The following is a 26,251-nucleotide window of genomic DNA, read 5'->3' as shown; positions in this document are numbered from 1 at the left end:
AATATATATTAAAAAGAGATTTGCATCATGGATGAAGAGCGGACAAATCTGCAGCAACTGTGTGATGCTGTCATTTCAAAATGGACCAAAATCTCAGATGAATCTGTGTCATGCTGTTCTGAAGGGAAAAAAAGAGGGTCCAAGTTGGTATTTGCAAAGTGTGCCTAACAAAGTTGTATGGTGAGTGTAAATGGAGATCTTTGCTCCAGTCATTTAACTAAAAGAAAAACCCATTTTCTTAATGACTCTTACCATGTGTTGGTTTTAAAATGGCCCAAAAGTCTTCTTCAGTGCTTAAAAACAAACATCACATAAGTCATTCCATAACTTTACCTGTGAATGAAACATTCAGTCAAATGTATTTCATCTTTTGCATTTTTTTTAATTCCAAGACAGCGTATTGATGGATTAAAACACCTGGTATTTGAGCTGAAACATTACATAATGGGTAATCCACTGACAATTTCCTTTTACTCATTAGCTTCAAATGTAATTCCATGTCCCCAGACCTTCAACTTATTATTTTTACTGCTTTAATTACTTTTGTGAGACTAGAAGAATATCACAGGCACAATGTTTAGATTTCAATACTGGAATTAAGTTTGGGATATTAAAAGAGCTCAATCATATTATCTCTGAACATAAAACCTGATTATTCTTAAGTCAAAAAGATGAAAAAGTATCAGCCAACACTGTCTGACAGGCAGCAAGCTACACTCATTCTTCTGGTGAGGCAGAAAGTTTTTCTATTTTTGCGGCAAACCGCTTTCGACTTGAATCGAGGATGTTGATGCCATTCTTCTGGAAGTCATAGCCCAACCTTCTCAGTTCCTCTAGTCGCCCTGTAATGTTTTGTGTGCTGTAGTCCAAAACTTTGGGCTTTTCCAGTATCTGCTTCATTGTTATTCCTCCTTTTAAAAGACAGTCTAGTTTAGAGCTCAGAGTGTCAGGCCCAATGTAGAGGATCATCGGATAGTTGATGATCAGTTTTTTAACATCAGCTTTCCGACAGCCAAGTGCGGTCATCTTCTGCTCCAGGCTGTTGAAATTCTTTTTCAGGTACTCGTTGGAAAGGTCCAGAATTTCTGCCCCGTGGCCTTGAAGAAGAGCCAGCAGTTCTGAATCACTCAACTTAAGTGATGCTTTCAGGTTGTCGATGTTTGTCTTGACTCTCTTAGTGCTTCTGATTAGAATGTAAAGATTTCTTGTTATGACCATTTTTGCAAACTGCTCTGGGTTACTTCCACCGAGCTCTGTGCAGATATCTTCCAGAAACTCCACCATTTGCTTGTTGAGCTCTAAGCTGTTGGAGAATGTCCGCGGTGCTGTGGTCAGCAGCCGGTGGAGATCTTTGGCATTTAGTCCCAGTGAGACCAGATAATCTATGTTCTTTTCCAAGTTGTCGTTATCACTGGAGCGGAAAAACGACTCAGGTGAGCGATCCAGGATGCTTACGATTTCTGCGTCTGTCTGGAAGATGTTTCTCCACAGCTGCCAGCGTTGTTCCAAGTGTTCAATGGAGCGAGTGATGGCTCGGGGATAACGGGATATTATGCTAGCAATGACTTTGCGGCCGGCACCTTTTCCTTGCAGGAACTGAGCGAGGCCGTTCTCATTAGTGAAGATTTTACGAAGCACCCCAGGCTGACGCTGGCGTGCCATCCTCACGTCAACTCCCATGAGGTTCAAGTTCTCGAGCAGAGATTCATTCTCCGGGTTTACCGGCGGCTTTGTTTCAGTACTTCCTGTCGAAGTACTGTAAAGCCTTCTGGGGAAGCAGGCTGATGCAAAATGTATTGGAGTGAAGCCAAAAAAGCTGTGCTGCAATGTCACCGATCGCTGCACAGTGAGGAGGGCTCTCACTCCAGGAACTCCTGCCATTTTTATTGAGGAGGGCCACACTGAAGCATCACTGCAATTCAGACAAGAAAAAACAGACATGTTAATATACACTCATGAAAAGACAGTTTTCACAGCTGCAGTCCTGTGAAAAACTAATCAAACCCCACTGGTTAACAGCTGTAGAACCACCTTTATAATCAGTAAGTTGGAGTGACTGTTTTCTGTGTGACTTTATCAGTCTCTCACTACATTGTAGAGGAATTTTGGAGGTGGTGGAGCCCCCCCCCACAGCACTTCAGTCAGGCCAAGGTCTGGGCTTTAACTGGGCCACCACGGCACCTTGATTCTTCTCTTTTTCAGACATTCTGTTGTAGATGCTGCTGCTATACTTGAGATCATTGTCCTGCAGCATGACCCAGTTCGGGCCAAGCTTTAGCTTTCAGAGAGATCCTGGAAAAATTGCGGCATTGTGTTAACACACACCTGAATGCTCCGGACCAGCAAATTGCCAAAAACTCATGCAATCATGCATTTGATAAGCAGCACCTAGCTACTACAAACCCTCTTAATTCCTATGGAAGTAATAAGGGTGTACTTAAGTTTTTTCACAGCACTTTTGCTAAATTAAAAAAAAAAGGCTTTAATATAATTAAAGAAAAGCCAAGAAACAAAAAAGAAAAGCCACTTGGCCAAAAAAGATGCAGACAGGTAACTGGTGAGCACATCTATTATCAGATGCTATTAGTAAGATATGATTGGTTTACTTTTGGATATGTTAATTTACAAATATATGAATCTTTAGTGAAACCATTAAGACATTGGTATATTAATCTTTTTCTTTGCTAATCTGATTTGCTGACACACCGCTCCAAGCTTACACCAGTAACAGAAACTTTCCAAACAAGTATTCTTAAACTTAGTTGTGAACTGCTTGATACTGGCCATTTACTAGTTATTTACTACATAATGCGTACGTTACTTTGGCAAAGTTATTTACGTTAGTAATACAAAGGGAAGCTTTTATTTATTCGCCCGGGAATAACTAACTGAAGAGTCCAACCAAAGCACACAGTCGTTTCTGTTTAGCGGTGTACAATATCTAATCAGTAATAGCCCTTTAAGTACCAGTCTGCTTTAAAAAGTATTAAAAACATACCAAAAGCCAACATTTCTTCCATGTCGGTAACGTGAACTCCAAGAACTCTCGCGAGATTCTTCTTCTTCGTTATATTTATTGGCTGTAGGTTAAATGACAAAATAATACGATAGCGACACAACTGGTATGGTGGAGTTTGTGCCAAACACCACCTCACATCTTCTGAAACATGTTTTTTCTCAGATAATCTAATACAGTGTAAGTTTCGTTATTTTCGTTCTTTTTTTTTGCTGTTGACTATATTGCTAACACTCCGTTTAACTTTATTTTTAATTAGGTTTTCCAGCCATTGCCTTTTTCAGCCTCATATTTCTGCTGACAGTGATTAATTTTTTTCTGTTAGTGTTTTTCTGCGTGTTTAAATCAGAGACTTCTCACCTGTTCCTTGTCATTTCTGCACATTTCCTCTGAAATCTGTAAAGCCATTGCCTTTATACTGATTTATAACCACTAGATGGAAGCAAAGATCTTCTATTTGAAAGAATAGAACATATCAACCAATGACAGGTGAAGTGAATAACGTTACAGTGCCATATTCTGCTAGGAAATCTTGGCATTGGTGTGGATCTTACATTGACATGTACCAAACATCTGCTTACTGTTGCAGAACAAGCACACTCAAATGACAACAGAGCCTTTCACTGGCAGCAGATTCCGCCAGCATGGCTCACCTCAGAAACTGTGCATAATTTGATAAACTTAGGTGTCTAAGGATTTAATCAGACCTCCAAATGACACACATTCCCACCTGAACCTGATCCACAGGTGTCCCACCTCACAGTCCACAGGACCAGAAAGCACAGGATACCCAGTAGTTCAATGTTAATTCTCCAAAACATCAGAGCTTTTAGGACGATCCACACAATATTACACAGATGTTGTGAATGGTTGGTGTAAGGACGGTAAGCGGGATTTTAGAAAAACTTAGGCCATTTGCCCAGTTTCCCCTAATTTCTATTAATATTGTTCAATATCAATTTTCAAACATTATATTGATTTTTTTAATTCTTTTTAATTCACTACATCCTGCGTAAGTGATGTGTAAATTAATGTATTTCCTTACCATTAGTCAAATTTAAAGACATGGTTTAATTAAAATTAACCTTCAAAAATGTATGGTCTGTGTGCATCGAGAATTTTTCCTTTCTTAGTTTGATAAAAACCTGAATTTTTCACAAACAATTTGAGGGACATCTCCATGGAGATGACTCCTGAATAAGTGCTTTTCTGCTTTGCACATACTGTACATTCTAAATTACAGTGTGCTCAGTCACTAGTGAAGCTCTCGGAGAGCAATGACATTTTTCAGTAACCTGGGAAGCTTCAATTACATAATAAAAACACAGCATTATAGAGGACTGGACTGTTGTTACAGGCATCAATAGTTAATTCTGTCTCAGCTAGCAGATGCTCTCGTACAAGCTACAAGAGGACACTTACCATGTGTTATGATTCACAGCCTACCACTGATAAACGTACTGACCCAGTGCGTCTCTTTACTGATGAGTCCCCCCACTTATGCATATTTTAATGCATGACACTGATGTTGTCATTATGCAAATACACATTGCTCTGCTGCTCTAAGACTGAAGTGAGCTCCATCGCAACAGCTGGGAAACTGGAGTCTCGATTCAAATTCGTCTCACACATCCACAGGTCACAGTTACATTTGCATTTGCACACCTGCATTTTTCTTAAACCTATCCAAAGTATTTTAGGGACCCTTATGGTCTTTGTGTCTGTCTTTTAATTACTTATACTCTATGACAGACAATAAAGAGAGGTTATAAGACACCATAAATGGTAAGAGTGGTTCAATCTGATCTACGCTGCTATTGTATTTGAAACAGAGACATTCCCACGTGTTGCTGAGCTTCCAGCTTTCTTGTTGCACTTAACTAACCCTACTGGAGTGTGAAATATATTTTTTTTAGCCCCCCATAAAAGTTATTTGGCCTCATAAGAGATTACAAGATGCCAAGATTTCTTAAACATAGAAATGGATCATACATGTTTTAGTAATACAAAGTCACGTGAAGTTTTCACAGGACTTTATCAGTCGCTTACAACACTGAAGAGGTAGTATACCCTTACTGTTTCCATAGGAATTAAGTGGGCAAGTGGCAGCCAAGTGCTGCTAATCTCTAACAAGTATGGCTTGTTTGGATGGACTGTCAGAAGAAAACCTCTTCTCTCTAAAAAGTCCAAAGTGGAGATCTATGGCTATAATGCACAACACCATGTTTGGTGAAAGCCAAGTACAGCATGTCAGCACACCACCTACTGTCAAGCACCATGTCCTCATATTTACATGTTGGGTTTATGAAGTATAACACAAAGTCTCCTTTGTGTAATAAAATTTAGAATACTTTGAGCAGAATGAAGTATAAGGATGAAGAAAAGCCTTTAAAAAAAATGTAATCATATGAGGATCTCAGAAGGTGAAACTACCGTATATTACACTTCTGGGCTATAAATACACTTTAATTTAAAAAAAAAAAAAAAGCTGTAGCACTGGATGTGATGATAATCTAGATTAGTTAAGGCTCCTTTTCATCTTTTTTCCACCATATGTATTTAAAGTGTTATAAGAAAAATGGTTTAGAGTGGTTTCATTTTACTTTTCAGTATCTAGATGTTTCTATCATCTTAATTCTAACAGCCTTTGTTCACCACCCTCTGACTTATAAATATAGCATGCATGCTGTTCATTTGTTGAGCTTGTCTTGGTAAAGTCACTTGGGTAATTGTAGACTCTGTATACTCCCTGAGTGAATCAATAATTCAGAGGCTGACGAAACTTTCAAAAGTTCCTGCAGACGCTGGTGCTCAAACAGCAAGCTTTCACAGGTGAGATCAGGCTGGTGAGAATGTCCAAAAGAAGATGGGTGGAATTCAAAATCTGCCAGACAATAAGCTGTTCAGCCCCCGTCAGCCGAAGACACAGAGCATCTTCTCCCGCTGCTGCTGCTGCTACTGCTACTACTGGTATGTTTCTGGAAGTATAAGGGAAAGTTTAATATTTTATAATTCTACAGGAATATTTTAGCCTGGATGTTAGAACAAGAAATCTTCGAATGAAACTGAGGCAAAACGCTTAGGTAGGATATTTGTTTAAGACTGGACTGGCCTGCAAATAAAAAGGGAATAAATGTTGGTCCACCTGGACTTTAATCTCAGGGAAATTGAAATAAAATGTAACGGTGTAATGAAATAATCAAAGAGTATGAAATAATAAAACTGGCTAAAATTTGTTAGTCTTACATGTGCAGTTTGAGGCATGCCCTGGGGAAATATGGAGTTTAAGCAAACATGTAAGAAATAATCTCTAGATTTCTAAAATCCCAGCAAAGACCCCTATGAATTACTACCCACATCTCCTATTAGCTCACTGGTGATCAAATAAAAACTTTAAAGAAAGAAGATTAGTTCATCTAATGATCAAGCCACAAAGTTTATATTATCGCTGACTTATTTGGGGGAAAATGACAGGAAAGATAAAAGGCCTTTAGTTTGCCAGGAATACGCTACTTTAATTAAATATAAACTATTTTAAGACTGAAGATCAATCCCACATGGAGGCTGTGAGTAAAATATTGCCTGTCCATTTATTTTAATCATCCCCATCTGTCCTAGAAACCGATGCCAGTCTCTCATATTACCTGCAGCACCATTCAGCTGAGACAGCTCACGTGCTTCCTCTTTAACATATGGCAGCACTCTTGGTGATGCAGCCCATTCAAACGCCATGCTGGAGAATGCGAGGTGACAGCTGGATCCTTTATTAGCAGCAAACATCTTTGATATGAAAATATTCTGTGTTTAAAAAAGAAAACTCTCAACTGGGACAGCTCTGGCAACCTCTCCTCCTCGCCTGTTACCATAGAAACTGAGCAGACTTTACAAGCAGACTTCAGACTGCAGAGAATGAAGGGAAATTTATGGGATTGTAGTCAAATATAGTGACTGGCTTATTAATAATTAGCACTAAATGTATTATTTTTGCATTAAATAATCTTTTACATCGTGAGAAATTCAGCACACTTTTCTGTAATGGCTGTACAAATTCACAAATTTCTTTCAAACCACAAAGAGAGAGAAAAAAAGAGAATCATAAATTATGGAGAAAAGTGGTTTGTTTGGATTTAAAGCAGTCAGGAAGTGTTTCATCACCACCCTCAACGGTAGACGCCAACTAAATGCATTTTTATGAGATACTTATGTGGGTACAAATGGAGAGACGTGTATTTTATTTTGATAGCATCTGGCCTTTGCCTCCGTTATTTTATCAGTCAAGATATATTTATAGAAGACAGATTCAAAGCTACCCAATAGGATCAGGGGCATTCAAGTGGCAGGGAGTGAAACTGGTTTGAATATGCTGGATAATTGTTTCACAAAGTGAAAAAAAATGGACAAAAAAGTAACATTTATATTAAAGGCTTATGTGGTTTCATGGTGAACAAGTTATTAAATCATGATATACTTAGTGTCTAAAGTAAATGTACTTATTATATAGAATATCACTTTTCAGAATCATGTATATATTGGATCATAATTTCTGATTCACTGATTTGTATATCACTTTATGAGTGCAAAGTACAGTAGTTGCAAAGAAAATATGGTAAAGTAGAAGCAGAATGTAGCTGTACATAGAAATACTTAATATGCTCTCATCCACTGGGCATCATTAAGCTTTACAGTACTCTGGTCCAAAGGCATTAGCGGGGCATGCCCAAGAACAGGATACACAGTGGTTAAAATTAGTTAGAGTAAATCTATCCACTGTTTTTGGATACAGGGTTATACTTTTACTTTAATTATTATTTTGTTTTTGTTGTTTAGATATATACTAAAACTGTGTTGAATAAATTGTCATGTCACTCCTTCTTTTACTCAAAGTCAGAATCAGAGCTTGACAGTGACATAATTTTTTCAAATTAATTAGCTGGAAGTTGAATTTGGTATTCCCACCTCACCTGAAAACAAGTTTCTGTGAGAAAATTCAGCAACCATGCGAGAACTTGTGTAAGAAAACACTTTCATTTTTCAGTAGGTGGAGGTTTGCAATAAATAACAGATTCTGGTCATCAGCCAACAGACTTTTTAATGACAATATATATACACATATATCAAAATGTAATTTTTAACTTTGATTTTTTATAAATGAATTAAAGTATTTAAAAAACTTTTTCTAGTATTGTGTGGTCATACCAAAAAGTGATCACCTGCCAAAATATGATTTCCTGTATTTGCCTGCTGTTAGTGACTTGATGGGCTATAATCTGTCAAACATTCCTGACACTATTTGGGAGTTGTGGTCACTTTTCCACAATGTTACTTTTATATATCTTTTACTTATCCAGGAGTAAAAGTCCCGCTAACAATAAACATGTCTTTTTAAAGAGAGATATGGCTAAGAGGACAGCAGAAACAGTAACAACATAACATAATAGTTCTATATAGAAATTTGAAGTGGTAAAAAAAGACGATCTTGTTTTGGACGGTATTTCTGACTGAGCGTGAACGCACCACCGTTTGGCTGCCAGTGGGCGTGACTGTGAAGGCACCTACACTACGTCATCATTACTGGGTCTCATGTTTACGTGGAAAACATGGCGGCGGATTACCAACAAGGAGACAGCTAGTTAATGCCAGTGGAAGTCTCTGGGAGCGAGCCACGAGTCATATAGAGAGAGGGACATTTAGCGGTTAGCTTTTAAATTTCTCTCGCGGATACTTCGCATGAGGCAGTTTCTCTGTTTGTTTAGCCACAGGGACTGCGGGGATGGAAGACGAGGAGAGGCAAAAGAAGCTGGAGGCCGGCAAAGCAAAGGTATGATTCTCAGTTTTGGTGCTAGCACAACTCACTGACACTGCTCTCATTACTCTGAAGTAGCGACTTAATGCTGTCGACAACTTGTTTTGTCGCGGCCGGGGTCTGTCAGGCGCTTTTGCCCCCCCTTCCTTTCATTTTACGCTATCAGCTGTCGGACTCCGCAAACATGCGCCCTGCTTCGCACTGACAGCCGGGCATGGGGCGGGCGGGGTTGGGGTGGTTAGCATAGCCGCTGCTAGTCTCCTTTGTCATGCTGCATGTCTGCACTTACTAAAGTGTTTCCTTTTACTTTCCCGAAACCGACGTGCAGGTGTGCGCAGGCCACATTGCTACCCGGGATTTATAAACGCCACCTGAAGTGACACTGACTGACAGGCTGGTGTAACAGGATTTACAGGACATAACCCCACTGGCTAGAACCAGCATTGCCTCACACGCCAAACTTGTGCTTTATTAGCTGTCTTCTAGAAACGATAGCATCCACAAACTGGATCAACGTTTATATTAATCGACAGTGACACGGTACGCACTGCTCTTTCAGTTTTGGCTCGTGGTGCTTGTGGATGACCTTGCAGGAGCTCTGTTATCTGTTTTTATAGTCTGTATAACCCAAACATCTTGCGGGGGATGTGTTTTATCAAAAAAGATGTTTTCAAAGAGATCTTAGCAACATAATTACAAGCTGGCCAGACCAGCCTGTGGTGAGCATCTTCTTTCATATCATGAATACACCAGTGTCATGCTGCAAGCATGTGGACAATTAGATAAAGCGTATGTACAGTTGAGTGTTGCACTGTAGCCCTGAATGTTGCATTTTTATACATTCTTTCCTCAGCTGTCTGGATGCAAAAGCATATATACAAATAAGTTGATGCAGAGGCTTCTTAACAATCTTAATAATATTTAAGGAAAATCTTATTTGGAATGTTACCTGTCTAGTTTTCACGATCCTACTCTAAAGGTTCAGATGTGGGTCCAGTGTTAGATTTCATGGTGTATGCCAGTTGTTATGGACGTTGAAGCTGGGGAAAGCTTTGGGATGAATGTCGTTACTTATTTGACTGGAGTTATTTTAAGTTGCAAATTTTAAGACTGGAACATCAGCCTGAGCCATTAGATTGAGACCAAATGTTTATAAAGCACTTGTGTATTTCTAAAAATATTACCGTGCAGCACAAACTTGTAAAATCTTGTAAAGAGATTGTATCTGCAATCTTTGTACATAGGTCATGTGTTTATATATCTTATTTATTTTTGTATTTTCCTTCTAGTGTGGGAAATAGGATCCTTAGGTTTGATTACGTCTTCTCTTTTACTCCAGGAGGGCCCTAATGAGAATGAGTCTCTACGAACTAAATTGTCGAGTCAGAAAGTGTCAAAACTGCTTAAATCAGGCAGTCTCTTAAAGGGAAATCCAGCCTCTTTCCATCCAGATGCTGCAGAGAAACATTCAGCATGCTGGTTTTTAAATTGCTTAAGCTCTCTGGTTTTTGCACCGCAGGGGAGACCGTCTCCCGGGTTATGACTTTGGTATTTTGGTTTATAAAAAGGCCCCTCTGTGGTGCAGGCTGTTTTTTTTTTCACACAATGCCAAATCACAATGTCCTCATGCAGTGAAGAAACCTCATGACATAATGTTTAACAGGGACTTCCAGAGCTGAGTCAGTCTATAAGATGTGGGGAGTGTTTACATTGTCTTCTGGCTTCCTCAATTTATGAAAAAACATTATTTTTTTCATGTATTTCCTGCCTGCCTGAAAAAGATGGTGCATTTCTGAAATCAGGTGAAGGAAAAGTTGATGTTGATATCTGAGTGAAAGGTAAACTGTCTGTCATCTATTGTGTAGCTCGTAGCAGGCGAGTGCCTACTGAGTCATACCAGACAATAAGCAAAGTGAATATTGTGGGCCGGTGTTGCCAGGCTTTTGTTTCAGGCTGTTGTGCGCAGATGCTTTGTTCATGTTTTGCTACAAAATGGAGCACACTGACAAGCGTGTTACTGGCATTCTGGTTTTATTCATTCAAGACTTTCACTGAGTTCTTCAGTTACATGAGTAGCATCTTCTTAGGCTCCCTGTATGAAAAACACTGCGCTGACTGCACTAATGTACTCAGGGTGGTGTAAGATTTTCTGTTGGGTTATAGAAACCCATGAACTCAGATATGGCACCTGTTCCTACACTTACTTTCTGTAAATCCCTCCCAATTTTCAAATCCAAACGTCACCTCTCATGTCACTTTGTAGTTGTGGGTAAATTATCTGTCTGTAGATATATCTGTCAGATGAAGAGTTTCTTTGTTTGTTTCCCTCCAATTAAGATTGACGCTTATTATATCTCCTTTTTTATGCTTACAGAGGTGTGCGTTTCCACTGAATGAAAGTACCTTCTTCGTGTTGTTTGTCACCCTGGTCTTTGGGATCAGTAGTACGTTGAACAGAGCTGATTTTTAATGAAACATCAGGGAATAATTTGGCTCAGGGGATGCTCATAATTCATAAAGGATTCTATGTGTATTTGTTTGTCTGCTTCTCCGATATGCAGCTATGCAACCTCAGGCTCTTTCTGCAGAATGAAGAATCACTGATATGCGTTTGTACTTTTGACAGATGAATACTGATGATTATCCACAAATAAAAAAGCAATACTACTATCTTAAAACATTTTATGCATCAGATATCTTTTAGAAGATTTATAGAATGTGTTTTTTCAGCCCTGGAGAGACAACATGCTGAACTACGTGTAAAGGATCATTTTAATTTCTCAGCATTCAAATAGCCTTAAAGCTCAGTGTCACCACCATCCATGCCAGGCAGTGTTGCAGGTTTTGACGACAACAAAGATACAAGTTGAGCTACTTAACTGAGGCTTGAATAGTTAATCCTTCAGGCGACTAATCACAGGGATGCCCTGCATTGCCCTGTGTTATGAATGGAGTATAATCACCTTTACTAGTTCTTATTATTTTCCTAAACTTGTACTGGAAAGTTTGATTTTTAGGGTGCAGTATTTAGTGTTTCTAATGCTTGACAAAGTACTAAATGCTTTGAAAACTCGTATTATGTCAGGCTGCACTGCTTCAGAAGGGATTGTCAGGTGATTAATTGAAGATGATGGTGTAGCAGCTGCACAGGTTAAATTGGCAACAGCCTGGATGATGACTAATTTTAATTTTCATTGTGGCTTTTAGACACTTTCTGAGGGGATTTCATCTTGCTTGATGCAATGAGCATCTTCTATAAAAACACTATAACAGGTGTGCCAAACATACGGCTCGGGGGCCAGAATTGGCCAGAAGTAGACTATATTCTGGCCCATTGGACAGCTTTCAAAAATAGAAATGCATTTTGGACTTTTAACTCTGTTTTCACAAGTTTTACAGCTTTTCCTACTGATAAAGACCTCCCCCGTGGACATTTATATTACACCAAGTTAATTAAATTATAGATTTCTGTATTTTACACATTTTACTTCTTACAAGTTAAGCCCAAAGACTCATGCTGACAGATTTCTTTCATTTACTACAGAGGTGTTTCTTTATGATGTATAATAATGGATTGCATTTATATATAAAAACCTAGAGGTGCTATTAAAATGTCAGTTCTTTTTCTTATATTAAGATATGTTATTGATTAAATGTATAAAAATGGGGAGTTTCAATGGTACTTACACGTAAGATTAAAGTGGGCTGTTTTTGGCACAACAATGAATAACTAATGTATTTATTGTCTTAATTTTTGATGGCAGAGAGATTATATTACATATTGATATGATAGCATCACACAGTTGCTTCAGATTGTTGGTTGCACATCCACTCATTCATTCATTTATCTGTTTTCTTACACTTATCCATTTCAGGGTCATAGGGGGCCACTGGGGCTCATCTCAGCTGCTGTTGGGGGATGGGAAGGGTACACACTGGATAGGTTGCCAGCCTGTTGTTGGGCTAACACAGAGACAGGAAACCATTCACTCTCACATTCACACCTTTGGCCAGTTAACCTAACCCCATGCATGACTTTGAACTCTAGTAGGAAGCCTGATAGAGCCCGCACAAGCAAAGGGAGAACATATAAACTCCACACAGAAAGGCGCCAGACTGGATTCACAGGGTCAAACAACATGCCAAAAGTGTCAAGTTTGTGTTTTCCTGTCAGTGTCTCATGTGTCCCTCTCTAATTGTATTTGCAGAATGACAATAAAAGCAATTTGATGAAGAAAAAATATTTTATGTATAAAAATTCTACTACAAATTATTAAAACTGCAGAAAAAAACACATTTATAAATGACACTTGAGAACATGCGGTATAGTGAATTTGAGATTTAGTGAGGGTAAAGACATGACATGCAATAATGCTTCAGGATATTATCCTGAATGCCATCATACATTCCAGCTGATCCAGCATATACTTTGAGCTGCTGAGCTTGAGATTTGATAATTGTAGAAAAATGGTTGATACCATGCTTTTATTTATTTATTTATTTATTTTTTATTTTTATTTTTTTAAAGAGTGAAGAAGCACCAGTTCAGGGTGGAAAGATTTGATTATTATTTTTCAGCTTTTCCGGTAAAATAATCGTGTGCACTCCACTGGTCTCTGATTTATCTTGTTTGAGTTTTGGTGTTTGCTTATAGCATTTCTGTGTTGCTTTCTGCACTGAGCTGTTTCTGGGGTGTTTGTTAGAAGAGCTGAAGGATACCTCAGTCCTTCTGGCCTAACTCTTGTTTTTAAAAGGTAAAGACATGTAGAGCTATTAAAATAATGCATAGCTGATAAATAATACCTGCAAATTAAATTGACAGACTGTCACATTTTTTATTTTCTGTTGTATTTCTGGACCAACAGTGTTTCAAAAGGGGAAAAAAAGCTAAGTCCTTTGAAAGTGAGCAGGAGGAGGCGTGTATGTGGCCGCTGGCATTGAATTGCCTCATACTGTGCCTTTGATTCGCTCTTGTTACCATGGTTAGCAAACTGTTCACTGACAATACAGTAGGTACACGTGTTGTCACAGGATAAACCACTGAAAGGACATTGCTTAAAGCAGTCCTGGAAGAGACCGGAGTACAGTTTTCAACCTGTGTCATGTCCTGTGTGTTACATGTGTTGTGGCCATTGCACTGCCGTGTTTAAAACCCCTTTAACGTTTCACAGATGTAGCACCAGCTGGATAAGGGGTGATAAACCAGGTGACGCAGAGGTGGTTCAGTTACTGTTAGGTTTTATTTCAACCTGAAGTCAAATGTGTGCATTCAGCTTAGCAGTAGCTACGAATGTGTGCAGAGGATTTACACCCTGAAGTAGCACAGTGTTGACTCACACTGTGCTGCTGGCTCTCTCATTGGCACATGACATGAGGAGCTGTGAGCTTCCTCTCTGGGGTACAGTGGAGTGATGTTTTTTTTTAGGGATGTTGTGAATTCTTTTAGCTGTGTGTCTGACTGACCTGAAACCATAGAAATCCATTTAGGTATTTAAGTCTGACACACTGTTATTGTATTAGTCATACGTAAGCATCACATTAACTAAGCTAATTTTTCACTTGGTGACAATAAGTCAAACATTTGTGTGCAGTCATTATAGAGCTGGAGCTTTCAGTGTCTGAGAAACCAATGACTTTTATACAGCGTCAGTTAAGAGAAGCTAAACAGTTACTAGGATTTGTCAGCTGTGAACTTTGCAAGGCTGTTCAGTTATATACTGATGTACCACTTTACTAGGCATCCCTGAGAAATACACTCTGCAGCCACTTTATTAGTATCAGTTTCTGCTGTGATGTGCCAGGACCAGAATTTGGCATAAACAACATGAAAGCATGGATCCATGCTGCTTGGTGTGGTGGTGTTGCTGTAATAGTGTGGGGGATATTTCCTTGGCACAGTTTGCTCCTCTTAATACCAACTGAGCAATGTTTAAATGTGGCAGCCTTCCTGAGTATTGTTGGTCACCATGTCCATCTCTTTATGGTCAAAGTGAATCTTCCATGTCACAAATCTCAAATCCTTACTGTACTCAATTGGTATCAACAGTCACTAGATATGAATCTGTTCAAGCACCTTTTGAATGTTTGAAATTCTGCAAAAACGGTGTGATGAAATTATGTCAATGTGGACTAAAATCTCTGAGAAAACTTTCGAACACCTTGTTTAATCTGTGTGTAAAGAGTTAAAGCAGTTCCGAAGGTAAAAGCGGACCCAATCCAGGACTTTAAACCAGCTTTGACTTTTTCACTTTTGGTGGAAGTTGTCAAAAAGGTGGTAATTAAGCTTTATTATGCTGTGTTTATCATTGATAAATCATACAAAGCTACTTTACTAAAGTAGTCCAAGAACAAAGAATAGCTTTAAAAATGCCGCCTTGAAAACAAAAAACTGAACCTGACATTATCCACTATTTACTATCAGATATATATTAAAACAAACGTGCCTGTGTAAATGTTTTCTGACAGCAGATGGTGATACACCTACGTAATTTCTGCTTTCCCAGATGGTATTAGAGCGACGCAGGCTTCACTACTCCATATGCTCAGCCATTGCTCTGCTCTACTCAGCCAAATAGGGCAGCTTGCTATGAGCTCAGTGAAAGGCCGGTGGTTCCCTGGACTCATGAGTGATGGTGCTCAGGTACAGCAGACCTGCCAGCAGAAATCACCTTGTTTCTCTGAAGTAGGATAGCTTCCATACTGTATGAGTGGCATTCATTCATATTTCATTCTGTGTCCTCTGGTATTTAAAGCTTGTGGGTATGCTTGGACAAGATGTGGGTCATGCGTGGAGGTGCAGAGGCAGAGATCATGAGCCCTTTGAGCTTTTAAGCTATTTATTGTAGGTGGGGAACATGAAGACAACACCCACTCTCGGCTCTGTGTCAGCCTCTGACCTTTTGTGCAGTATCACCAAATGAGCAGTCACAAAGTGCCCACTTACATGCCAACTTTAAGCTGCTGCTACAGGAGTGGGGTGCATAAAACCGCTGATGCAGGTCTAAGGCTGAGCGGTCAACTGTACTGTACTCTAAAGTGTGCTTCACCATTCGTGCACATGCGCTTGCGTGCAGGATTACAGAGAGACTAATGGACGAACACCCTCAGTACATTTTACATTTTATGTCCCTTTGTTATATTATGTTATTAACTTTGTTTGCTTTTAATCCTACATCTACACACATGGCTTCTGTGAAAGGAGCATTTCTTTTTATAAGAATTATTACTATTTATCTGTTTAACCTTTCATCTGTTTTACTACTTTTTAATACATCCATCCATCTGTTCTCTTCTGCTTATCATTATCTGGGTTGTGGGGAAGCTGGAGACTATCCTACTATAGGTCGAGAGGCGGGGTACACCCTGGATAGGTCGCCAAGCTGTCGCAGGGCTAACACAGATAGACAGGCACCCATTTCTACTCACATTCAAACCTATTGGCAATTTAGAAATCACCAGACCCCACTAACTGCATGCCTTTGAACTGTGGGAGCAGCACGGTGGCACAGTGGTTAGCACTCACAGCAAGAAAGTCTTGAGTTCAATTCCACCATCAGGCCAGAGTCTTTCTGTGTGGAGTTGCATGTTCTCTCCATGTTTGCATGGAAAAATGCTTTTAGATCAACTTTTCATAACAATCTATGTAACAGTTGTTGCAATTTTGCTATGAAGTACAAACATCAACCGGATTTGTAGTCAGGATCTGCATCTGTTTAATCAGCATCTGTGGCAAAAAAAATAGTCCTTAGTGTCACTTTATGTGGATTTAGATTTGTGATCCACATTTGCAAATATTGACCTAACTGACCCTCTCCTAAAAGTCCTAAAAGTAAAACAAAAGACCCCCAAAGAATAAATGCCAACATAATTTGAGAAATATTCGAGAAATATCATGACTGCAGGTGTCATTTTGATGATATTGATCACTGTCTCTCACCCGTGACCTGTGATATTTCAATGCAACTAACGGAATTTTTATTTAAATTCTCTTGTTTTGTCTTTCCTTTACTCACTAAAACTTCAAAGATATCAAAGTTTCTTTTCCCTCTAAATATTTTATACATCTACTATTTTCCCAAAGTCTATGAGTAATTCTCATGATTTCAATAATGACCAAAATAATTACATAAGTCACAGAGTAGCCCTGCTTTGTAAGGCTGATGTAGAATCTAGGTCATTTTTAACATTTCATTATTTTCTTCATTGTAACCTGTCAACATGTGTTGATTACTCAAAGTGAAGCCCTGCTTTTTTCTTTTTCTTTTTTTTTTTAATCCAAGTCACTTTGACCATCTGGAAGAGCACGTTGCTCACAGCTGTGACATCTGTTGTAAGGTGCAGGGGCATTTCTCAGGTGAGCAGGCTGTCTGTACGTCAGCAGTGGTGTACTGCTGCTGGTGTACCCCCTGCTTTGCTCACTCTGCAACTTTTTTGCCGTCACCTGCATAATAAATTTCAGCAGTATCAACTGTTCAGGCTGTTTAATTAGGATCATATTTACATGATCAAGCAGAATATATTTTTATTTGTAAGTGAGAAATAAAGATTGTGTACGAACATTAAGTGTTGTTGTAGTGCAAGCATGTTTTTGTTTTTTTGTTGTCCCAAAAATATCTGCTTGGATTATTTAATTAGTAGGTTTGTTACAGAAATTGTTCACAAAGTATTTTACAGTTTAAAAAATTTCATAGCAGATGTGATTCTGAAATGTGGGAATTAATTGATTTATGTATTTTATTGACATTTTTTTAAGTCATTACAAAATGTTTTGTTTAAATAAGACACATTAAAGAAGTTTGTAGTTTATGGCTCTTGTTTCTCTGTGGAGTGATAGGATAGTGACCAGGAGAGGCCGATCAGCACGATGCTTAGAAAGATTAGAGGATAGGAACATTTAGCACACATGTTTCATCTTATTAAACAGATCAATGTGGCGATAGGCGTTTGCACTCATATTGATTTAGAAATGGATTTAAAGTCACTTTTCAGGAACCCAGAGGCCGTGAGTTTGTTTCAGATAAATAAATGGAAATAGTTGTGAAGACAGCGTAACATGTTGCTGGTTGTTCACAGTGATCATTGACATAGTTTAAAAATCCCTTCAGTCGGGATTAGCACCTGGCACAGCAAGAGGCATGTGCCGAGTCATATGGAGACGGGGAGGGAGGATTCACTCAGAGAAACAAGATCGCGCGTTTGGGGCAAACAAATGTTTCGCTTGAGTTTCACTAAACTGTGTCGGCTCAGAGTAGGTTCATACATCATTTAAATTTTCAGAAGCATTGAGTTAGAGGTGCTAATAGCTACGGTGAGGCAGGTGGTTTACGATGTAATGTTTGAACATGTGGGTCAGATAAACAAAGATCTGACTGGAAGCTACAACTTTTAAACCTGAATTACACCAACACTTAAATAGCTGTTTTGTTTGATAATTCTTTTTCATTTTCAAGGACCAGCTTGAAGCAGAAGTTTTTATGTTTAACACTAAACGTTTTCCTTTTTCTATGCCCCCAGTTGGCTGAGTACCGCCAGAGAAAAGCTCACGCCGACTCCCAGAAGAAACAGAAAAAGAAGAAGAAAAAGAAGCCAGGCGAGGATTCGGAGGGGCATTCACAGGGAAGGGTGGAGGTTGAACTGAATCAGTCTGTGGGAGGAGAGGAGGTCACAGGTGGAGGACAAGATGGATCACAAGAAAGAAACAGAGACCCACACACCACGGAGTTTACCTTCACCAAGACGCTCAGGAGTGGAGAGACTGTCAGGCATGACCAGACGTACAACATAGAGGTAGATACTAGTTTTATTGCCATTTCTCAACTGTCACGCAAATATGCTCATAAGATCTCAGTGAGGACTCTGATTATTTTTAAGTTGCCACATCCTGAGTACAATTCTAATGTTACCTATTAATTTCCTTTCAGATATCAAACTTGTGATTTAGCTCTGATTTAGTGGAATGAATAGATAATGTTGCCCTGAACTGTGTCTCCAGCAACACTTATAATCAGAGTTTCTAAACAGTCTCTAAATTAAGCCTTTCAGGGGAATATTCAATTTTTTTGGCACAATCTATTAGCGGTTCGTCTATAGTCTTTTTTTCTTTTTTAACACGTTATTATTCCTCAGAAAGCACACTCCTTGTGCGCCTCCTGCACTCAGACACTCCTGAAATTTTTAAAGACCATTTAATGGCTTTAATTTTTTATTCATAACAAGCACTTATAAGAGCTCACAGAAAAGGCAGTGTAATGATGAAAGCTCTGTGTGGGGAGGGGGCGGGGAGATGGTCGTTGCTCCCTTGAGCCTAATGAGCCCTCCTTAGCTGTCATGACAACCAGAGCACAGGGCGCTGATTTCGTAATTTCAGGATTAAAAAAAAAAGTTAATAAATGCAGTTACAAAAAATTTTTTTTTGGCAGAACTGATTCTGATTCTTTAGTTCTTACAAAGCATCTAATTATGGAGACGTTCAACAAAGACCATGACCAAGTATATACCTCTAACTTAAAGGATCCACCATGCTTAGGTGGTCTATCTGCCCAAAAGTTCATATTGAGCTGCTTCAAGTTTTGACTTTATTCTTGTCCGACCAGTTTGCCTGGCTGTTTGAAGCCCCAGCCATTTGACTGGCTTGCTGTGCTGACAGCTCTGTTGTGACTCCAACTCAGAGCTAAAGGCCCAGCTTGAAAATCTTTGCATTGTCCTTAATATGTAACATATTCTGACCTGATTTGGATTTGAAACATTTCTAAACATTTTAAAAATCATATATTAAATTAATATAAGAACACTGTAGTCATAAAAGAATGGACATAGTCAGCAGGAATACTCATGTAGATGATGGTCATGATGGTCATTTGGTGTTGAGATACAAGATAAGATCCCTCACACCATTATACCACCTGAACTGGATCCATGCTTTCTTGTTGTTTACGTGAAATTCTGACCCTACAATCTAAATTTCGCAGCAATTTTAGCCTCAGTTTCCTGTTCTCAGCTGATGGGAGTGATGCCCAGTGTGGTTTTTCTGAAATTCTCAGACGAGCCTGTCTGGCGCCAACAACTGTGCCACATTTAAATCAGTTTTCTGGCGATTAACTGCGTGTGTACGTCAATATCAATATATTTACTAAAAACTGGAAGTAGATGATAAATTGCTTCCATTATTTTATTTTTTAATGAAATATACACAGTATGAGCATGACTACAGTTCGTCTTCAGTGTTAGTGCTGTTTTAAAGCTGTTTTTGACGGTGTCTGACATTCTTACGATATCGTAGTTACTTAGGTTACTGACAGATAATTTCATCAAGCATGCCATGCTTTCTAAATAGTTAATTTCATATTCAAATAAATAAAATATTTTTGCACACTTCCAAGCCTGATTTTCTTTGGGTGTAAACCTTACAAGCTTACATAACCTTTCATTCTGCACTGAATTCCTATATTTTATTAAAATCGAGTCTCAACACTCCTGAAAAATAAATATTCATCCACCGTTCGGTAGAAACTCAATCTAAAGCAGTTTTTTAAAATATGTGGACCTGAGGGTTCTTAAACGTTTTTTTCTTTTCTTTTTCATTCGAGCTCTCTCAGTTTCTTTTAACAGCCACTCTTTCCCTGAACCCTCTGCACATTTCATGCAGCACATGCCCACAAAATACAGGGTTGCCATGGAAACAGACAATTGCCTTTTAAACAGATTGAGATGTGACGGTCTGTGCGACCAGTTCCTGTGGCCTTGCAGCACTTTTCAGCAGACCTTAAGGTTGGCTGAATGCCTCCGTGTTTCATCCACATTTCTTTACCTTGGAGCAACAAATATCTGTCTCCATTACAAAAGACCCAGATAAACTAATTAACTCCTGCCTGGACGGGGGCTGCTACACATCAACAACAAATGAAACATGAATTTTAAGACACTGAATGATACTGAGGGGATTGTGGGATTTTTTTTTTTTTTTTTTTTTTTGATAAATTATTGAGTCGCTTAAAGTAAAATGGTTTGGTTGTTTGTTTTTTCTTTTTCTTTTTTTAAATTCTGTCTCACATTTTTTTTCCCTTATCCCAGACTAACTGCTCATGGGGCTTGTGGTGGAAAGGAAGGGTTGCCTGGAAACACAACAGCATCAGTGTTTTCCGCTGTCAAGCATCTCAAAGAGTTTTAAACCCAAATATGAGTGGGTTGACTAATTGGTGCCTCTTAGACCTTTGCATAATACTCTTTGCATCAGTGGAAACTGTCATGCAGCAAAAGAACTGTGATATTAATCATGTCTGTGTGTGGAATTTCAATCGATTTGAATGCGAGGGGGCAGTTTAATGAGTCCACACACAAAAAACTAAAAAACTGATTTAAATGAGGTTGATCTTTCCTTCAGTGTTGTCCGCTTGTGCACCTTGACACCACTTCCAGGACTCTGTGCCTTGTTCTGACCTCTTTCTTGCACATGGACCATTTCAACAAAGTAAATTGCACAAACCTCTAATTAAGTGACAAACTAACCTGAAGTGATAATAGCTGCGCTTGGTTCTGTAGGCAAATACGCAGTGTCCAAGAGGATGGTGACTTAGGGCTGGAACATAAACATTGGCTTGTTGTTTTTCCTGCACTTCAATTTTCTATTCAGTTTCATTTTTATGGCATCAGTTCAGAAAGCGCTTTATCCTAGAAGGCACAAATATTCTATGCTATTAGAGAAAAGTCCCCTATGAGCAGCACTTGGCAATAATGAGAAAGGGAGATCCATTTCAACAGGAAGAGACGTGCAGCAGAATCAGGCTTGGGGAGGGGCAGGGCCATCTGCTGCAACAGGTTTGGGGCTGAGGGGAAAGATGAGACAGAAAAGAAGAAGCATAGAGTTATTGTGAACGGGCCCCCCAGGGTCAATGAAGGCTTCCGTTGTAATATCCTGAGGCTTCTGAGGGAAAACATTTAATGCCAGATGTTAAAAATGCCAAACAGCAGGTTGCCAGTGTGTCCCTACTCACACTGAATTGAAATTGCAGGCATTTTTGGGTAAAACAATGCAATCTTCAATTTCCAGATTTGGGTCCATGAGACTTGGTTCTCTTTCCCAATAAGAAATTCAGTTTGCAAGTTTGAAATGACACAGTGGAGGCGATCCCTCACGCATTACAGGTGTGCACAAGTATTCAGAACAGGACTTCACCAACGATCTTACACTACTAATACATTACTTTGGCATTAATTCACAGCATGGCCTTAGATGCACAGTAACAAAATTACTTGTTAACAATAAAAACTTTAAGCTATGGCACAGATCCCTTTCCTGATTTTTTTTTTTCTTCGTTTTTTCCTTTTAGTGTTTAAAAGTATTATACAGAAAAATGTTAGAGCCGCAGTGATTCCGCTGTAGAAGCATGTATGGGTAGAAACGAGGTTAGATTGAAACAAGCCTGACTGCTCATCACTGCTTTGAAAATCAAGCTCCGGTTACTCAGTTGGGTCTGACATACTCTCAGCTTTAATCTCACTCTGGCTGAGGAGGCTTGTGTTAGCATGTCGTTCCCACAGATGCCTGCAGAGAGTCGATGGTAGGAGCTGCTGTTCCTGTGTTGGCTTTAACTTCCTCTTTACTGTCACGTTCTAATCTTTTCATAAAATAAAAATGAAAGTAATTTTCATGTCTCTGAAAAGTTGTAGACTGCTCTGTTCCTCACAAAATGAAGAGTGCACGTTACCCTAAACACAGCTGAGGTGTTGTTCAAGTTCTTCTTCTGCTCTGCCCTAGTACAGTTTGAATTTATGACCCAGGAATGAACCCACGAAGAGATTTTAATAATGGTGCTCATTAGAGGTGGGAATCACCATATATCCCACGATACGATATTATCACGATACTTAACGCGCGATACGATATTATTGCAATTTTTAAAAATATTTTGCGATATTCAGATTCTGTACATAAAGGTAAACTTTATCAATATTCATTTTATCTAAGATCAAAGTCTCACACTCAGTCTTTCTCTCATTTCAGTCAGTTTTATTGTTGACAAACTGAACGGTTTGTATTACATACTAGTCCAACTTAACTGAATGCAACCATCTGGTACAATTATAGCTATTCTGAACTATGCAATTTATGATAACTATGCAGCCCATTCAGCAACTGAAGAATTTGAAAGTAAATTAAAACAAAATATAATTTTACATTAAATAAAAAAGTTTTAAACTTAATTAAAATAAAACATGTCTTAAATTAAAAGAAGTAAACTGTCATGTTTATTGCTGCCAAAAAACAAGTTAAACACATTTGGACAGTGAAGGAATGTCAGGATTCTTGCTCAGAAAAAGGATCAACATGCTCTGAAGTCAGAGTTCCAGTCCACAAAAACTTTTTTTGTAACAAAATATCGATTTCTGCTGTCCCTGTATCGATACATTATTAGCAAACAGAATATCACGATACTACACAGTATCGATTTTCCCCCCCACCCCTAGTGCTCATTAAACTGCAGGAGTGAGAAAAGAGCTCTAACACAAGTACCCCAGCCCCATGCTTGAATGCAGAGTGCATACAGAAATAGGAGATATGGCAGACACTCATTCTAATGCTGAACATTTTGGAATTCTAAACAAAGTAATAAAGTTTCAGGAATTGCAGTAACTAATGTAACTGTTTTTCATGTCAGGACAACATTTGCAAGAATTAAAATGATTTAAAAAAAGTGAAGTGAATGGTTGTGATTGAAATCGTTTGTTTTATGTGGCTAATGTGTTGGTTTTATTCATTTTTTGTGTTGCAGCCAGAGAGTGAAGTTTCCACCACTGCAGAGGATTATTCCTCAGAGGTGAGACTTCTTGTAATATAAATCCTCACTTTTTCACAGAAATGTCACACCTGTAGCATGTATGTAGGATCACTTGTGTTTTAATTAACTCCCTTAGCTACAGTTCCACATTTTGTCATTTTATTTGATCATTTTCTTGGAGTCTCTTGGATATTATTTGGGTTTCCAGTGAAAATGGAAACTGTAAATCATAAGACAGAGTGCGATGTTCTCTTTGTTCCTCTTAGCCACTTAATAGTTCAGGAAATATTCTTTGTGGATAAATCGCTTCTCCTCTCATACTGTGTCCTTGCCAGCTGCTGCACACTTTCTTGGACAATAACTGAAATCTGTATTTTTTTTTGTTTTGTTTTTTGTTGCTTAATAACACTACATTTTAAATCATTAACAGCCTCTGTTGACTGAGTCTGTAAGATGATTTTATGTTTGACTAGATGGAGAAAAAAAGCAAATTAGGGTATAATTCAAATGTGACTTTAGTTAATGCTTTTAAATAAATGCTTTAGGCTATTTTGGAGAGATTAAACTCTAAAATTATGAGCTCCTCTGTTGCATTTCCCCGATCTTAATGTTTGACGGATAGCCTTGTGAATTAACAGGTAAATGGATGCCTTGATGAGATCACAGAGCACCAAATGATGTCTTCAAAGGATTTTATCTGGGTACAGTAATCTGATCGAGCAGTTCTTTCAGCTCTGCTTTGGCCTTGCTAACACTTGCTGCTGGACCTGACTCTGTTTGCTAAATATTTTAATCTCCTGTAATATTTCCTATAACCCACTAACCACACTTGTTATGTGCCGTACCTGTATGTATGTGAAGTATTTGAAAAGGGAGATGTGGAAAAGAAAAAGAAATCCTTACTGTTATAAATGACAAATTTGAAAGCCCAAAAGATTCACATGTTTCCGACTGAACAGAGGTTTGTGACATAGCTTAGGCGTGAATTCTTTGAAGTTGAGATACGGTGGAAGATTAGAGCACAGAAGGTGTTACACAAAGAGCCGTTTTCTTTTAAGTCACCGAGGTGATGTTCGAACTGAGACAGAAACCGGAGAGCTGCTGATCAATACAGCTGAGACAGAAACCGGAGAGCTGCTGATCAATACAGCTGAGACAGTGAAACAGCAAAACCAGAAATGTGGTTTCAAGTGCAAAAAGACTTACAGGAGAATACTGAGGATAAACGAAAGACCAAATCAAAGACAAACTATGGGATTAAATGTTGACAGAAGTCTTTTTTTCTTCTTTGCTACAACCCTTTTACATAAAACAGAATCATTAAAGAAAAATCTAATCTTCTTCCCGAATAGAAAACCTTCAACTAAACTTAATAAGAGTATCTTTTGTGTATTCACTGATGAAAGAAAAGATTGGAAAACTTTTTCTTTCAGCAAAAAAAAAAGTTTAATTACAGTGACGTGATCTGTCCCTCTTGTGATTGTTAATAAATCTGAAGAGTTTGACGACTGAGGTTTGTTATCCAGCCTTTTGAAATATGGCAGACAAAGAAATTGAAGGAGGGGAGGAAAAAAATCAGATTTAGATCAAAGCATTTAGCTATCCCAGTTATTGTGGGATGAACCTTCTCCATACCAGAAGATTGCATTTGGGAGGGGGAAAGAGGAAGACCACAGATTCATGGATGTAGTGAAGAACGTGTTGAGGGTCCGTGTGATAGAGGGGGATAGTAGGGATGGGGTGAGATGGAGACAGATGATCTGGTTACATGCAAGCCTTTTTCTGCTGTTCATCGATGAAAATAATAATAATCGATAATGGTTACATTGAAGCCTTTTTTAATTACTATTTTTTTGCCTTTATTAGTACAGTGAAGTGGAGAGATGGAGTGGGAGGGGGCACACAGCAGAAGGTTGCAGGTCAAAGTTGAACCCAAGCTGCTAAGTTTAGCACAGAGTAAGATGCTCACCTGCTCAACCTGTGAGCTAAACCGGCGCTCAGTTCTCATTCTTTTAACACAGAAAGTAGATCAGTAATTGGTCAGTAAGGGAGCTGATGGAAAAATGAACCTTATAGGCAGAATCGTAAAAACATGGGTCTCAGCAGAAACTTATAAATATTCATACCCGCCTCATTAAAGGCCTCATTAACTCCTAATCTAATTCGAATTCTGAGCCTTTCTACGATTCAGTAAAACGTATCATTTACAGTAAGTTTCAAGGCTGTGTCGTTTTGAATAACAATGCTTTGAAACCTCAATAGGTAATAAATATGCATTATATTTTGTGCATTGGCTTTCATGTTGCTTATCTCATCTAACTTGAAAGCTGTTGCTATTTGGTGGCGACTAACTGCTAAGCTTGTTCTAAAACCTTATCGTCTATCCCTGTGAATGCCATATTGGTTCTTCATGGTATTTTCCTGCTCAGGAGGAGGTGGAGTCCCTGCAACAGGTGACAAAAGGTGGTACGAGGCAGGATTTGGAGGATGCGCTAGAGGCCAAGACGCGGGCAGTGGAGGAGCTGAGTCGAGAGCTTGACGAAATCAGGTCTGCGTTTGGTGCAGAAGGCATGCAGCAGGTAAGGATTTTTAGCACAACGCTGTTCTTCTGCTGCTTCTTCTCCTCCCTGCTTCCTTTAGAGGTCGCCACAGTGGATG

General features: G+C 38.8%; 2 protein-coding genes across 2 annotated transcripts in view; one reads left to right on the top strand and one right to left on the bottom strand.

Annotated features, from left to right (window-relative positions):
* Positions 1-624: 624 nt before the first annotated feature.
* Positions 625-3,035, bottom strand: mterf1 (mitochondrial transcription termination factor 1). Its single transcript, XM_085346641.1, has 2 exons — positions 2,999-3,035; positions 625-1,912 (listed from the first exon to the last, which is right to left on the bottom strand). The coding sequence occupies exon 2, from the start codon at positions 1,879-1,881 to the stop codon at positions 718-720; it is 1,164 nt and encodes a 387-aa protein (XP_085202767.1). The 5' UTR covers positions 1,882-1,912; positions 2,999-3,035; the 3' UTR covers positions 625-717.
* A 5,569-nt stretch (positions 3,036-8,604) lies between these two features.
* Positions 8,605-26,251, top strand: part of akap9 (A kinase (PRKA) anchor protein 9) — a 65,653-nt gene continuing 48,006 nt past the window's right edge. Inside the window, exons 1-5 of the mRNA XM_085347021.1 lie at positions 8,605-8,834; positions 18,333-18,605; positions 23,588-23,632; positions 24,232-24,294; positions 26,023-26,172. Coding sequence (XP_085203147.1) covers positions 8,787-8,834; positions 18,333-18,605; positions 23,588-23,632; positions 24,232-24,294; positions 26,023-26,172 — 579 coding nt within the window. The 5' untranslated portion in view covers positions 8,605-8,786. The remainder of the gene's footprint in view (positions 8,835-18,332; positions 18,606-23,587; positions 23,633-24,231; positions 24,295-26,022; positions 26,173-26,251) is intronic.

The sequence above is a fragment of the Diplotaxodon limnothrissa genome, linkage group LG22 (assembly GCF_057381915.1).
Source record: "Diplotaxodon limnothrissa isolate DT_005_m linkage group LG22, D_limnothrissa_male_GT1.1, whole genome shotgun sequence".
NCBI lineage: Eukaryota > Metazoa > Chordata > Actinopteri > Cichliformes > Cichlidae > Diplotaxodon > Diplotaxodon limnothrissa.
Note: the sequence above shows the minus strand (reverse complement) of the source record. Positions and strands in the feature narration are given on the sequence as shown.